This window comes from Ictidomys tridecemlineatus, chromosome 5 (genome assembly GCF_052094955.1).
Source record: "Ictidomys tridecemlineatus isolate mIctTri1 chromosome 5, mIctTri1.hap1, whole genome shotgun sequence".
Classification (NCBI taxonomy): domain Eukaryota; kingdom Metazoa; phylum Chordata; class Mammalia; order Rodentia; family Sciuridae; genus Ictidomys; species Ictidomys tridecemlineatus.
In genome coordinates, this window is record NC_135481.1 from 48,836,985 (window position 1) to 48,853,011 (window position 16,027).

At 40.5% G+C, this 16,027-nt stretch overlaps 1 protein-coding gene across 2 annotated transcripts; it reads left to right on the forward strand.

The window, feature by feature from the left end:
- Positions 1–936: 936 nt before the first annotated feature.
- Positions 937–14,418, forward strand: Ptger2 (prostaglandin E receptor 2). Of its 2 annotated transcripts, XM_040275777.2 has the most exons (3): positions 937–2,530; positions 3,391–3,565; positions 13,436–13,563. In XM_040275777.2, exons 1-2 carry the CDS (start codon positions 1,691–1,693, stop codon positions 3,541–3,543), a joined length of 993 nt encoding a protein of 330 aa, XP_040131711.2. In that variant the 5' UTR covers positions 937–1,690; the 3' UTR covers positions 3,544–3,565; positions 13,436–13,563. The 2 variants fall into 2 exon arrangements, with proteins under 2 accessions (XP_040131711.2, XP_005338042.2); XM_005337985.5 differs by lacking the exon at positions 3,391–3,565 and having other exon boundaries at positions 13,436–14,418.
- The last annotated feature ends 1,609 nt before the right edge of the window (positions 14,419–16,027 follow it).

Consider the following 16,027-nt stretch of genomic DNA (forward strand, 5'->3'; position numbering starts at 1 on the left):
GTGAGATAAGATAAGGTTATATGCCAGAGTAGTAACCACTGAGTGACAAAAATTGGTAATGTTATTGAACTGCAGTTTACAGCTTGAAAGAAAATTGTAGAGGTTGAGATCCCTTCCCCCTCGTGAATCCATGCCTTGAAAAGTTTAGGGATTGAGGTAGTAGCTGTTGATGGGTGAAAAATGGGCCTAGAACCTTTTCAAAGGGTCCAGTAAATTATGCTTGCCATAATTTACCATGAAACCCTGCACACCAGTCTCCAGGCCAGAATCAAGGTAAGCTAAGAAGCAAGCCAGGCAGCTCTTCCTGTCCTGCTACACAACTTTGTATTTGCCAGTTCCCTGAGAAAATCCCTATAACTTTCAGGGCTCCTCCCTTCCCCAAGAGAATATAACCTTTCTGGTAAAATATAATTGCCCCTATTGTCTGTCAAACTGGATTTTGTTTTAAGTAGCAGTCCATTTTCACCATTGTAATTATGACAACAAGTGATAGTTATCATTTTTGTGGCTCATTCTGAGATTGGCTAATCACCAATCACTACCAGGAATGCTCTTTCCAATGGTCCCTGCATGGTTAATTGAACGTGAAAAGGTTAATGGCTAAACAACATATCAACAGTTTGTTAAAAGACTGAGCTGGAGTAGAGAACAATGAAGTAAAGTTGTTTTCAAGCTGTGGCCACATACACAATTCTAATCAACTACAAGAAACTTTTTTTTAAGGTTGCTTAAACAAGTAATTATTCCTGTTGACATAGGAAAGGCGAAATTCCTGTAATCGAATCCAAGCAGCAGCTCAACAGGCCGCTCAGTGGTGTACGGTTTGGTTCCTTGGATGGACAGACTTGCTTTTCACTCCCTCCCAATTTTTGTCCCGCCCTCGTGGCGTATCTTCCTGGGAATGTTTTTTAAAAAATAAAAATAAAAAACATATTGGTCTTCAAGCTGCCTTTGATGCCTGTTATTTCCTGGTTCATCTCAGGGGATTGGGTCCTCCTAACTTCTCCAGTGTCTGGTGAGTCGCTTTGCTTTTCTGGAGCCCCCGCCTTCTGTGTATTTTGTTGTATTCTGTTCAGACCCCCAAAGTATCCCCGCACTCCTTCTCAGCCCTGTGCCGAAGCCAAACGCTTCCTAGCAGAGATAAGAGGGCCCTGTAGCTTTGAGTTCGGATCCCGGGTGCGAGGAATGCCGTCCCCGCTAGCGGGAAGCTCCCAGATGCTGGTGGCCCGCGAGTCCCTGCCCTGCGAAGCACCCGGCTGGTTCTCCAACCCCAATCCCTCTCCACCCCGCGTGCGTGCCCCTGGGATTCGCAGAGTCCGAGCAAGTGTGGCGTCTGGCCTCTCCGGCAGCCCGCGAGCTCTGGCACTTGCACTGCGGAATGCCACTCCAGGGCCCGCCCCGCGGACGGCACGGGGCGGGGGCGGTCGCTCGTCTTCACTCGGGCTCCCCACCGGGTCAGAGCGAGTAAGGCGCTGGAGCCTCCAGGGCGACCGGATGCAGCAACTGAACCAACGCTGGGCGCACGGCGGGAGACCCGGGGCGAGGCTGCCCTTGGTGCGTGTTGGGGGCCCGAAAGGGACTCTGGATTTCGGTCCCTCCTCTTTTCCCTCTGGGTCTCGCACTCGGGTTGTCGACCCTCCTCCCAGGTACTGGCCGGGAGCGGAGGGCGCCTATCTCCACAAATCCCATCATGGGCAACGCCTCCAATGACTCAGGGTCCGAGAACTGCGAGACTCGACAGTGGCTTCCCCCGGGCGAAAGCCCAGCCATCAGCTCGGTGATGTTCTCCGCCGGGGTCCTAGGGAACCTCATCGCGTTGGCGCTGCTGGCGCGCCGCTGGCTGGGGGACGCGGGGCGCACCACCGGTGGCAGAAATTCCATCTCCTTGTTCCACGTGCTGGTGACCGAATTGGTGTTCACAGACCTGCTGGGTACCTGCCTCATCAGCCCAGTGGTGCTGGCTTCATACGCACGGAACCAGACTCTAGTGGCCCTAGAGCCCGAAAGCCGAGCGTGCACCTACTTCGCATTCTCCATGACCTTCTTCAGCCTGGCCACGATGCTCATGCTCTTCGCCATGGCTCTGGAGCGCTACTTTTCCATCGGGCACCCCTACTTCTACCAGCGCCACTTCTCTCGCCGCGGGGGCCTGGCGGTGCTGCCAGTCATCTATGCGTTCTCTCTGCTTTTCTGCTCCCTGCCGCTGCTGGACTATGGGCAGTACGTTCAGTACTGCCCTGGGACATGGTGCTTCATCCGGCACGAACGAACAGCTTACCTGCAGCTTTACGCCACCGTGCTCCTGCTGCTCATAGTAGCGGTGCTCGCCTGCAATTTCAGTGTCATCCTCAACCTCATCCGAATGCACCGCCGAAGCAGGAGAAGTCGCTGTGTACCTTCCTCTGGCAGCTGCCGGGGTCCCACGGCCCGCAAGAGAGGGGATAAGCTGTCCATGGCGGAGGAAGCGGACCACCTCATCCTCCTGTCTATTATGACTATCACCTTCGCCATCTGCTCCTTGCCTTTCACAGTAAGTCACTCGTTTCCACAGCCCAGCTCAGTGCCAACCTTCACCTCAATCTTTCCACCGCCCTACAAACTTTTTGCAATTTGAAAAAAAAAAAATATGTCCTAATTTGTAAAGATCGTTTTTCACCTTTACCTCATTTCCTTCCTCCCCATCTGGCATATGGACGTCCATAACCTAGTGTTTCTAAGCCAGCCCAGCCTCCACCCTAGAGTTACAAGCCCCAATTCACACCATTTTAGCTGCCATTGAAAGTGGAACCAGGTCCCTCCTGTGAAAGTTCAGAGGGTTTTTTGTTGTTGTTGCTGTTCTTAAAGTTCAACAAACATCTAGTTTACAGGTTTCACAATTCATATATTCAAGCATGACTCTCTGTGGCCATGAAAGTCATGACATCTCCATAATGATGTGGTGAGGAAAAGAGAACTGGCCCAGGAACTCTTTGCTAAGCTTTTGGTTTCTCCAGAGAAGGCAATTGTAAACTGTTACAGAGTATCATCTTGATAGTAGCAGGTGCTCTTCATTTTATAGTCCTGCACTTTATGAGCACAAAGCTATATGCAGGGAGGATCCATCTCAAGGAAGGGAGAGTGGGGTTGCCTGGGGAATAGAAGGGCAGGAGCCAACGTTCACTCTCAGCTGCTAAGTGCAACCTCCAGGCAGTTAGTTCTAGGATGTTCTGAATTAAAGTCATCTCAAGTGTAATGTGATAATGAAGTCTGGGATGTCAAAGCAAGTTATGAGCTCTGAAAGAGTTAGAAATTGGGAGTTTGGAAGAGAAAGACATGGACAGTGTCTGACTTGTCATGTAGAAGTTGGAGAAGTAACTTTATCCTACTGCCTGTCTCTGTCATTGCTTCCAGTTTCCTTCATCTTCTCATCTTCAGCAGTGGAAAAGGACACAGGGTTCTAAAAGCCCACAGATGATCCCCACCCGCAGTGAACTTCATTTCTCAGCTATGTTCTCTTTGCCCTGGTCCCTACTGTCCTCACACTTGTACCCACCAATCCTGTGAGGGCAGAAGCTGGTCTGAATGGGTAAGTCACACTTAGGGGGAAATGAGGAGGAGTTTGTCAAAGGTACCCTCTTAAATAATGTGGGACCATGTGGAGGTGACATCTCCCATTCCACTTTGAGCAGAGAGTGTGTTATAGAAATGTTGCAATGTAGAAACCAACATGGCTTCTTCACTCTTGTTCTGCTTTACTGAAGGAGGTTTCAATTATGTTAGGGGCTAATTGGCTTTTGGGGATTAGATCTAAGATGCAGAACACTATCAATGAAAGAAAGCACTTGAAGTTCCACCAAACAACAGAATTCAACTTGGGGGACATAAACCATTCCTGAATGGGGGAGTGACTGTTTTAGGTTGGTAGGAATTAAGATGTCAGTTCTTAAATTTTTATCTATCATTTATGAGTGGATTTATAAAAAATATCCTCCACCTCTGGTTACTTCAATAGCCCAGGAATGGGCTCAAGTGTGGAAAAGGACTGTTAATTTCCCTTTTATTTAGAAGAGGCAAACAGGAAGAAAAAGGTCTCCCCCTTTTACCATGACTGTTCTACTGCATAAACTGTATTTTTAAAAATAAAGAGTGATTTTCAACAGGTTCCCCTATTTTCATATACACTTTGTCGTTCATCATGAGGACTCCAGTCATTTCCATGTTATCAACAGATGGTTATATGTATATATAGCCACCTGTTGATAAATAAATATATCTGTTGATACATATATATATATATATATATATATATATATATATATATATATATATATATATTCATTCCACCTCCTTTATTTACTATTAAGCATGGAGCAGTTCTAGTGGAGAGTGGGAGGTTTACCTTGAAGCTGTGTTTTTATTTAGATTGCTTGTTGAGGGGTTGGGGGAGGCCAGATGAAGATTTTGAGGTGGCTTTAGTTCCACCAAACCACCCTGTAGAATTGAAGCTAACTGCAAAATATTGTCTAGGTTTTCTTCTGCATATATTCATGGCAAAAGTTCTCAAAGAGGAGAAAATCCTAGCATGAACATAATCAGAAAGCTGACCAAACTGACTCCTGGCCTTGGGACTACCACATCACAGTCAGATGAACTGTAGGTAATCCAAGAGGCACAAAACAGAAAATTGAAATCTCAAAGTCATCTCTGATTAAGAACATCTACATGGATCATTGACTAATTTTATTTTATCAATAAAATTTTGGCCATAACTGTTAGTATTCTTTCCCTTCATACATTTTTCACTACATACCACTTCAAACTTTATGAAGTGGGCTGGGGCTTTAGCTCAGCGGCAGAGCACTTGCCTAGCACGCATGAGGCACTGGGTTCGATCCTCAGCACCACATAAAAATAAACAAACAAAATAAAGGCATTCTACCAACTTATAACACAAAAAAAATTTAAAAAAAAAAGCTTTATGAAGTGCTGCACTATTCTGATTTAAGTTATATCTTGAGGGTCAATCTGATAAATTCAAACTCATGACTACTGTTTGGTTCATATATTCTGACATTTCAAATACTTGGCATGTGTCCCAGAAGGTACTCCTCCATCCCCAAGCAGTGTGGTTCTATTTGGCCCACACTAAGTTATTGGTCAGAAATGGCCTATACCAATCTCCTACCCAAGGTAGGAACCATTTGCCCACATCGTACCTGGGAGCTCAATAAAATAAGGCAGGGGCTCATGATTGCCTTCAGAAAGTCTCCTATTTCTCCAACAGAGTACACACAGCTCAACAGAAATACAAATTGCGCCACATATGAAATTTTAGATTTTTTTCTATAAGCCACAGAACAAAAAGTAAAATGAATGATGAAACTAAATTCAATTATTTTATTTAACCCAATATGTCCAGTTATTACCAATTAAAAAAGCTATCAATGTAGAAACATTTATTGAAATATTCCAACTAATTTCTTCCTTGTATCCCAGAAAACCAGAAAACCATCCTATCTCTGCCCATCCCTTACCCAGGATAACAAGAACTACTTTCTTTGTCCCTCAAAAGATTATCAGACAACTAGTCAGCAAGGAGGAGAGTTCACAACTGTGCCAGTAGGACACCAGTCCATCCCACAGTATGCTAAGCAGTAGAGGAAAATGGAGGACTTAGAAACCTGGAACAACTAATGTAACCATTGTCCCAGAGTATGGGAGAAAGACCTGGCTTCCTCCAAGGATGCCAGTCAAGGGTCTCCAAATTTTAGTAAGTGAAACTCTCAAAATGGGGGATAAAATAACAGGCACCCTAAAATAACTTCAAGTTCAACCTCATATATTATTATTATCAACACAAAAAAAGACAGGTTTTTGAGCACTGTATCAACCCATCATCTTTACAACAACCTGTAAAGGAGATAATATTATGATTTCTGTTGTTCAGATGAGGCCAATAGCTTCAGGTAGGTCCTACAGCTAGTGAGTGATTGAGGTGTGATTGAAAGGCAGTTAAATCACCAAAACCATGCACTTAACTGTAATACTACCAAAGAGAAAATACTCATTCCAGGGGTGACATGAGAAGATTAATCCAAAATTTCACAAGAGAACTGTGAATTCATTAAAGATATTTTTCCTTTTGATTCTAGCTTGTTAGTTTTAAAAATAAAATGGCAAAGCTCTTTTTCTCCATGTCAGTTCAAGGAGCTAAGCTGGGTCTCAAGTGTGTGGTTTTCTTTTTCTCCTCTGGAGACTTATTAAATAAAAGCTTGAGACTGAGATTTTAGGAGATTGGCTAATGTAAATGCTGGTCTAAATTAAGAAATAATCAGATAACCCCTCACATAAAATCTTCCACATAAACCTTTTTTTTTTTTTTTTTTAGTGATTAAAAAAAACCAAAACATGTGGTGTTTGGGAAATGACATTATTTTGGCTGTCCAATATGAAATCATGCATGAGACCAACAACATATTCCAAACTGTTTATCTGCTAAAGGAGAACTGTATAAATTAATAAATTCCTCCTTATGTTAATCAGCTGTTGTCATCATTTCACAGTGATAAATAGAACTTTTTTTTCTTCCTGAAATGGAACAGAACACAGAGAACACATGAGACCTCCATTTTTGTTTCAAATACTGTTTGTGTCTAAATTTCCAAACCATATCAAACTACTTTCTCACCATGTTACTGATCATGGGTAGCTTCTGGTCATTTTAAACTGTTTTTCACATGCCATTGGGATAAAGTGCTTATATATTTTATTCAGTTCTGAAATTTCAAGAACAAACCTTTGACTCATTCTAAAAATGTCTTCATCTTTACAAATTCTTTAGGGTTATAATTTCTAGGTAAATCTGATTAGTGGAAATTTGATCACTGAAGTACAAAAAAAATTCAAGTAAATAATACTAGAGTTTCCTGTTCATTCCTGGTATTCTTTATGTGCAGTGTAACATGAATGAGGGTTTAAAAGCTGATGTAAAATTGGCTGATTACATACAAGCAAAATATAATAATTCAGGTAGGGTTTAAAGAGAAATCCAGAAATCTCTGTGCATAATTATAATGAATTTTTGTCTGATGGTATTTTAGTAGACGTCCATGAACAACTGGAAGGCCCTTTACCATTCAGGCATCATTAACCATGTGTTTGGGGATTGTTGAGACAGTTTTAATATTTAAATTTTAAGAGAAAGTACCTCTAGACAAGTGTTTTCATTGGACATCTTTTCCTTTGCCATTTGGTACTATGTAATGAGGAATATAAATGGACACAGAATTATATGGTTTATAAAATTTAGACATCAAGAACCGTTATCCTTTTCCCCAAAGAGAATTTGTATCTTATGCCTATACCCTTGGTCAAGTGCATCCTCATTGCTGTTTCTGATGGTTTAGGCCAGGTCCTTGGCTTAAATAAAAACAGCTTTTTGAGATGAATATTTCTTGCTTGGCATGCTAAGAGCCCATCACATTATTAAGTTTAACAAGAAAAAAAAAGAATAGAGATGGTGAGACATTCTGTTTCAGAAACACAGTCAATAGATTTGCTTCCACCAAGAGGCAAGTTAATCTACAACTTAGTCTGCTTGCTTGACTTCTTCTGTCCTGTTTTGAAGTTTCTGACCACCACTCCCCATTCAGGTCTTGAGCTCAGATCTGATGTACTTCAATTTACATCATTATGGTATACTCAGCTGTATTTTTCTGACAGTATTTTGCTGCCTATAATTGCCCCTAACTGAAAATAAATTAAAGTACCCTAAATTGGGACATATGCTGTGATAGGAAGGGCCAGGGAGGGAAAGTTCATTTCTGGAAGGCTGAAACTTCCTCTATACCACTAGGGTTCTTGACTTTCTGCTTCACAGATAGCACATGAATCTTTCTGAGATCTTTTGCAAAATTTATCCAATTCCTTGGTAGGTAGTTCATAGTGACCATCATTTTCTCAAAGGGTTAAGAGTCACCATCCTGGAATAGTTAGGCCCAGAGCTTTTAACCTTAGTACCCTCTCCTCTTCTCAGTTCTAAGAAGCACAAGACAAAGGACACACTCATCCTGGAGCCAAATCTATGGTCCAGCAAGGTGCAGTGGTGTATACCTGTAATCTTAGTGGCTCAGGAGACTGAGGCAGGAGGATTGCAAGTCCCAAGCCATCCTCAGCAACTTAGGGGGGCACTGAACAACTCAGTGAGACCCTGTCTCTAGATAAAATATTTTTTTAAATGGCTGGGGATGTAGGTCAGTGGTTAAGCACCCCTGGGTTTCAATCCCTGGCACAAAAATGAATAAATGGTCCAGTTTTTCCTTATGACAGGAAACAAGTTTAGTCTCTCTCTTCCAGAAAGCATCTGTGATTTGAGGGAAACGGTTTCTTTATTAAAGCATGGCATACCTGGAAAATAATTCCCCCCAAAGTTTTTTAAAATAATTAAATATGCAAAGCCTATTGCCAGGACACCCTAATTTCTTTCAGAAGCCAGATAAACATAACAAGGGATGTCTGTAAATTAGCCATGGGATGAGTAATGCCCAGAGAATGTCGAACAGCTACAGAGAAAGAGGCAGCTTTTCAGTCTATAAACGGGAGTAGTGTTATCCAGAGACTTATAATTCTGTCAGTCATTTGTGAATTTCAAGTGAAACTTCACAGAAAAGGCTTTTTACATAGATGGCAGCACAGTGTGTAGTGGCTACAAGTGTCTCACTGCTTCCTGGAATGTGATCTTAGGCAAAGTGACTGATCTTCTGAACCTTGATTTCCTCCTTTCTAAAATGAGAATAATAAAACTGGGCATGGTGGTGCACACCTAGAATCCCAGCTATTCAGGAAACTGAGGCAGGAGGATCACAAGTTCCAGACCAGTCTCAGCAGTTTAGGGAGACTCTGTCTCAAAATAAGATTAAAAGTGGGGGCTGAGGACGTAGCTCTGTTATAGAGTGCTCGCTTAGCATGCACAAGGCCCTGGGCTCAATCTCCAGCACTACTAAATAAATAAATAAGGAATAATAATACTTTATAAGTTTGTGAAAATGTTATACAGAGTAAGATTTACAAATTGCTTAGCCCCATGCCAAGCCCACAGCAGATGTTTAATAAATGTTAGCTGTTATGTCCAGATGATTCAATATCCAAAGCAAAATCATATTGTGTATTAGTGATTGGGAACTGAATTCTGGAGCCTTGGTCATTTGTTGGCTTGACCAGGCCTAAGAGGATGGGTTTTTTTGGTTTGGGTTTTTCTGTTCTTTTTTTTTTTTTTTTTTTTTTTGATTGGTTTCGCAGTGCTGGAACTTGATCCCAGAGCCTTGTACAAGATCTTTTGTTTTTAATTGTGATTATAGGTAAGGTTCTAAAGCTGTAGTTCTCATACTTGTCTGCACATTAGAATCACCTGGTGTGCCGGGTGGGGTAAGACAGAATGGCTTTTAAAAATTCCTTGACCACTGGGCGCATGCCTATAATCCCAGCAACTGGAGAGGCTGAGCCAGGAGGATTGCAAGTTCAAGACCAACATCAGCAACTTAGTGAGCCCCTGCTCAAAATTTTTTAAAAAGTCCAGGGATGTAGCTCAGCAGTAAAGCACCCTTAGGGTCAATCCCCAGTACCAAAACAAAATAAAACAACAACAACAAAAAAAAAAATAAACAGCCATGACCCATGTCTTAGTGTAGCCTAAGTAAATCCAAGTCTCTGAGGAAGAGAGTAAGGTGTTGGAAAGCTCCCCAGATGATTTCAGTGATCAGCTAAATAAAATCATCATTTGTTCTGAAATTCTGAACTGACTTTGTAGTTACATTAATAATAGGAAAGTAGTTTAAACAGCCCCTGGTCAGTGCCAAGCTGAAGTGTTCCATGGGAGGCTGCTTCAAGACAACACTAAAATAGCACTAATTCTCATCTGTGCCACTTGTGTCACAAGCTCTATATTCTTTGCAAAGCCCTATAGTGAGGGTCTACCTTAAGGAATTAAAACTCTTTTGACTTATTGAGATCAGCACTTTTTTTTCTCACTGAAAATATTTTGGCAGCATATGCAAAATAACAATAATAACAATAATTCCCCCAGCCTCTATATCTGAATTCCAGAGTATCACTGACATATTATTCATTAATTCCCTTATGTCCCATGAGTCAGAGTTTTGTTGAAAACCCAGGGTCAGCTAGAGGGAGAGGGAGATGTGCAGCTATTATTTAAGGGGCTCAGAGTTTCAGAAACAGATAGTGGCAATGGTTGCTGTTCAATGTTCTTTTAAGTTAGGGTCAGTCAAGTGTGTTTACAAGAGAGACACAGAGCTAGTTGTGGTGGTACACACCTATAATCCTAGCAATTCAGGAGGCTCAGACAGAAGGGTTGTAAGTTTGAGGTCAGCCTCAGTGTGTAGTGGCTACAATACTCTCATTAACTTAGCGAGACCTTGTCTCAAATTAAAAAATAAAAAGGGCTGGGGATGTAACTCAGTGGTTAAGTGTCCCTGGGTTAGCTCCAAAGAAAGAAATGGAGAGAGAAAGGGAGAGAGGGAGAAAGAGAGAGAAGAAGAGAGACACAGGAGAGGCTCAGGAAAACAAGGCATGGGATTCAATGCAGGGCCATGTAGAAAAGCACCAGCATCTGTCAGGAGGCCGGGCAGGAGAGGGGGGAGAGGCACTGCCTTTATTGGAGTTTCCACAGGAAGGTCATGACAAGGTGGAGAGTTTAGAAACTGCTAGCTGAAATACTTTCAGCAGGCAGTAAGCTATATGGGGAAATCCCTGGCTGCAGGGCCCCTGACCCTGGGATGATTAACATGGAGGAATATTGCCTTCGGGGCTTATGGGGCTGATAAAGGAGATGTGTTTCTGGATTGGTTACTACTGTTATATCAAAGACATGCTTTCTGCTGAGCTTTTTGCTGTCTCTAAGAAATAGCCAGCCCAAGGACAGATAGCCTCACCCCAGAAAGAGAGATTTTTCAGCTATCAAAACATAACATACAGAAAATTTAAAATATAATTGCACAACAATGTGAATGTACTTAAGGCCACTGAATTGTACACATGAAAATAGATACAGTGGCACATTTTGTGTTGTGTATGTTTTTTACAAAAAAGTAAAAGGTCCAAGATGCACAAGATCAGTGTAGTAAACCCTAGGCAAAAACAAACAAAAAAAAAGGTAAGAACCAAAGAAGGGGGAAATGGGGAGGCAGAAGACAAAAGCGTACATCAAGACATCAAGGATCCCTGAAGCATGTTTTATTCCCAAGTGTTAAAGAAGGAATTGTCTTCTACCAAATATCAGCCCCCTCCTGAAATGCATATTTTAAGCAATTCTGAAAATTACCAGGCATAGAGGATGAAAAGGAAAGGAAACAGTACAGAATTGCTTCATCCTCTAAAATGCTTTTTCACTTCTCATTACTTCGTCATGCTCTCAAAGGATCAGGAACTGTGGTGTAGGTTACTCTCCACTGAAAACCTGACTCATCTTCATGGGTGAAGCTGAGACACCAGAATGCTGTTCCCTGTCTACACTGCTTGTTGTGGCTAGCCAACCCATGTTCTCTGGCTAAACTAGATCACAAACTCAGCTACAGATTTTTCTTACAACCGAGTGTTCAGTTATTTATGCACATCCACGTGCCAGACTTATGTATACATTATTCTGAATTTCTAACCTCCAAATTCACCTCTTTAATACACCATACTGTTTATTTTGCATCCAAAGTAGTTTCACTGACCAGAAAACGTGTTATTCATTGCATATTCCTATCTTACTTTCCTCTTTTCTCTGTGATCTGGGAAACCCACCATCAATTCTTCTTTTTCCTTACTCATCTGCCAACTCTTTCTCCATTCCCTATGCCAAGATTCTCTGGCATAAACACCTCTGGCTGCCAAACCTTCCTGCTATTGTCCTTACGTAAGCAACCCGAAGATGACTACTCTTCTCTCTGCTTGCAATTTGCTTTGTCCAGTTCCCAGATGCCTGTAGAGTTAAGTACCAGGAAAAAGGAAATGAACTATTCCTTCTTTTGGAGGAGTGTTGGGGAGAGAAGGGTATGTCTCCCTATGTCACAGATTAGCATTGGTCAAAGAATCCATGATGCATTATAAAGAACTAATGTCAAATGACTAGGTATGAGTCACCTTTTTTTTTTCCCTTCCGCCAGCTGGATGGAGGTGCTTGGTCTCTATCAATCACATATAGTTCCATTCCTTTTGATCTGACCAACAAATTGTGCTGCTCCATAAGACGAGAGCAGGGATACCAATTTGAAAACTCTGATCCCTGTGACATGTATCCCCCACCCCAGGGTTTAGAACATTGTTCTGAAGGCATTTGTTCTAATACAGGCCTAGCTGTAGCACAGCAAGCACTGCACTGGCAGCAAGAGAGCTGAAATTTGTGCCCTTACTAGGCCACTAAGCAACCTTGAGTACTTGGGCAAGTAACTCAACTTTTCTGACCTCAGTGTCCTTGTTGGTAAAATGGACATTGTAGAGCACTTACTATGTGGGCAGTGCTGTAGTAGCTAACACATACTGCTTCTTATCATTCTCCCAGCAACCCTGCAAAATAGGTGTTATTATCATTATCATCTGTTTTTGAGATATAGAAACTGAGGCACAAAGGCAAGTTTTCCTTCCTGTGGTGCCAAAACTATCTGTGATGCTAACCCAGGCTGTCAGTGGCCAGAACCGGACTCAAGCTGATGATGTTCTGCCGCTTGCTCTCTCCCTGAATTGTGATCATTAAATCAGATGAAGCATTTGAAATTAAGTGTAACATGATACTATTAGCATTTCTGAAGTTTTTTTCCTCATCTATTAAGAGGAGATAATATTTAAGCTTCAGAGCTTTTGTAAAGAATAAAGGAATTGAGCTGGGGATGTGGCTGAAGCGGTAGCGCGCTCGCCTGGCATGCGTTGCCTGGATTCGATCCTCAGCACCACATACAAAGATGTTGTGTCCGCCAACAACTAAAATATAAATATTAAAAAAAAATTCTCTCTCTCTCTCTCTCTCTGTCTCTCTCTCTCTTAAAAAAAAAGAATAAAGGAATGAAGCAGGTTTAGTACTCAGTACAATTCATGATGCATATATTTAAATGGTAACTACTAATATTATCATTATTATTGATATTAAAATATTCTGTTCTAAGTGCCCAGAAATGTTAATTCATTTCCCTCCATTTCCAGTAGCAAAACCAGAAGGTCACCCCTGATCTCAGTGTTAATTATAATCTGCAGAAAATATGCTATCATTGAGTTGTAGAGAGGAGAAAGTATATTCATTATGTTACAATATACATATGAAAGAAGGATAAGATTTTGCCACCTGTCTCCTTCACCAACACTACCATGCACAAGACACAGATGTATCTCAAGGAATAGCACAGACTTGGCCCATTCACAGCTATAGTGTAAAACTAACATCACTTCTCTGCTTTGCTTCTTACAGATTTTTGCATATATGAATGAAACCTCTTCCAGAAAGAAAAAGTGGGACCTGCAAGCTCTCAGATTTTTAGCAATCAATCCAATAATTGACCCTTGGGTCTTCGCCATCCTTAGGCCTCCTGTTCTGAGACTAATGCGTTCAGTCCTCTGTTGTCGGATTCCATTAAGAACACAAGATGCAACACAAACTTCCTGTTCTACACAGTCAAATGCCAGTAAACAGGCTGAACTCTGTGGACAGTCATGAAGATGTGCTTCATTATTTAGCATCTGGAAGATCCTTTTGAAATGGTTCCTTGGGGAAATGTAAAAAGTCAGTGTATAAACAAAATGAAACTTCCCTAATAACAGAATAAACAAACATTTAAGCAGCAGTTGGAGCTACAGAGTGCTGACAAGGCACTTCACAGAAGGTGTCAGAAGGTTCCATAAAACCCACCCTCCGTGAGCATGTTGCATGGCCTTTGGAGGGACATCCAGCTGTGCTTAAGATCCAGTTGCCTTTTGATTTAAGCTTTCCTGTTGAAAGACAAACCATGTGGTTTTGTAATTTGTTTAAAACTCTACATAGTCACAGTCTATTTCAATCTCCTATGCGACGACTGTTATAAACACACAGCATTCGGTCAGACCAAATGAAACTTCGCATGTATTCTCCAGGAAGTCAATATGTGGAAGCAACCAAAACTGACAAGCTGCTATCTTGTGATTGCTTAACAGATCTGGTATTTGGACAATGAAGTTGAAAGCCATTGGCACCTTTTGTCATTCTCTGTGTGGGTGGGAGAGTATTCTCTGGTCACTACAATATTACTCTTAAAGGAGTGGACTTAATTAACGTCCGTTTGATTCACCTGTGTTTTAGGAGCTATGTGTTCAATTGTCAGAGTATTTATTTCACAATATCAATTGTGCTAATGTTAATTAAGAAGACTTTTAAGAATTTCTTTTCAACAAGAAAGAATAAAAAGGTTAAGATATTAATTCTGACTAATGTTCTTTATTATGTTTCCAAGGGAGAACATATATGGCTATAGTTGAAGCCAAATAATAGGATTAAAAATTGAAAAATTTAGTACATTTTTCAGATATACTGGAACTCTTTTGATGTTGAGATTAAGGCCATGACTAACATACTTTATAAGATGCCTGTTTTAGCAAAATTCATCTGTATTTTTATTTAGGGAACATAGTTTGACTCACACTACATAAGAAATCATGTAACAGTGAGTCATATCTTAATATATTTCTAAATGTTTGGCATGGTGTAAACTAGACATCAAAATATTTCAGTGAATATGCACAGTTTAATCATAGTCACTGTGTAAACTCATCTGAAATATTACCAAAATAAACTATAAATCAAAAATTTGAAAATGAAATAGTATCTGATGAACTTCCCAAATAACATTTTACAATTAATGCAGACACAGTATCTTAAGTGAGATGAAAGTGCAAAAAAAAATTAGATTTCATTCAGCACATTTTAAAAGTGGGATTCATTGTAAATTAGAGTTCAAGATTTAGAGTACAGTACTTGGTATTCAAAGTTTCTCCTTCAGTTTTCAGTCTTCCAGCATGATCTTTAAAATAGCAGAAGCATGGGCTGGGGTTGTGGCTCAGTGGTAAACGCTTGCCTAATATGTGTGAGGGTGGGTTTGATTCTCAGCACTGCATATAAATAAATGAATATAATAAAGGTCCATCAACAACTAAAAATACATATAAATAATTTTTAAAAAATAAAATAGCAGAAGCACCTTAAATTTTGCAGCATGTTATTATAGGATGGCTACAATAATGAAAAAATAAAAAGGAGGATGTCAGTTTTTTTCCAAAGTATCTTGAGTTATTTACTCAAAACCATTTCCCATAAGTAGCTATCAACCTAGATGATCACTTAAAGTAACTCCAAACCAACCTAGGCATCATGTATTTTGACACAATCTAGGTCCAATCAGTTCTTATTTAAAAAAAAAAAAAGTGGTTTGCATAAATGTAATCAAACTAAGCAAAATTTAACTTAACTAAAATCTGGACAGGTTAATAAATCTCCCTTGTCCACCACACATTCTAACATTAAGAAATTGTTCTAAATGGGACAAATTAGGCCCAGGGGCAATTTCTCAACATAAAATTCATAAGTTACTTTGAATCTGAAAGATTGATGCCTTTTATCAAGATGACATTTTAAAATTTCAGAATGAAAATGTTAACCACATCCCTCAACCCACCTCACTGCCCCCAACATTCCAAAATAATGAGAATTTTTTAATTATACATATTATTCTTGGTAGGAACAAAATTATTCACTCTGGAAGCCCAAAATATAAACATTTAAACATTTATTTAACAACTAGTAGATGTCTAGAACATTGTTTCTTCACGAACTCCTGTTCCTTGCACCGCAATGAATCACTAGACCCTGTTATTTCATTTGCATAGACATATACAGAGAAGAAACTGAAAGTAAAAATCTTATATAATAATCAATTGCCTCTTAATGGCTTTTTAAAGTAACTTAGAAAACATTCTGAGATATGTAAAATTTTCCTTTCTAAAAATTCTATCACATCAGTCATACCTATTCAAG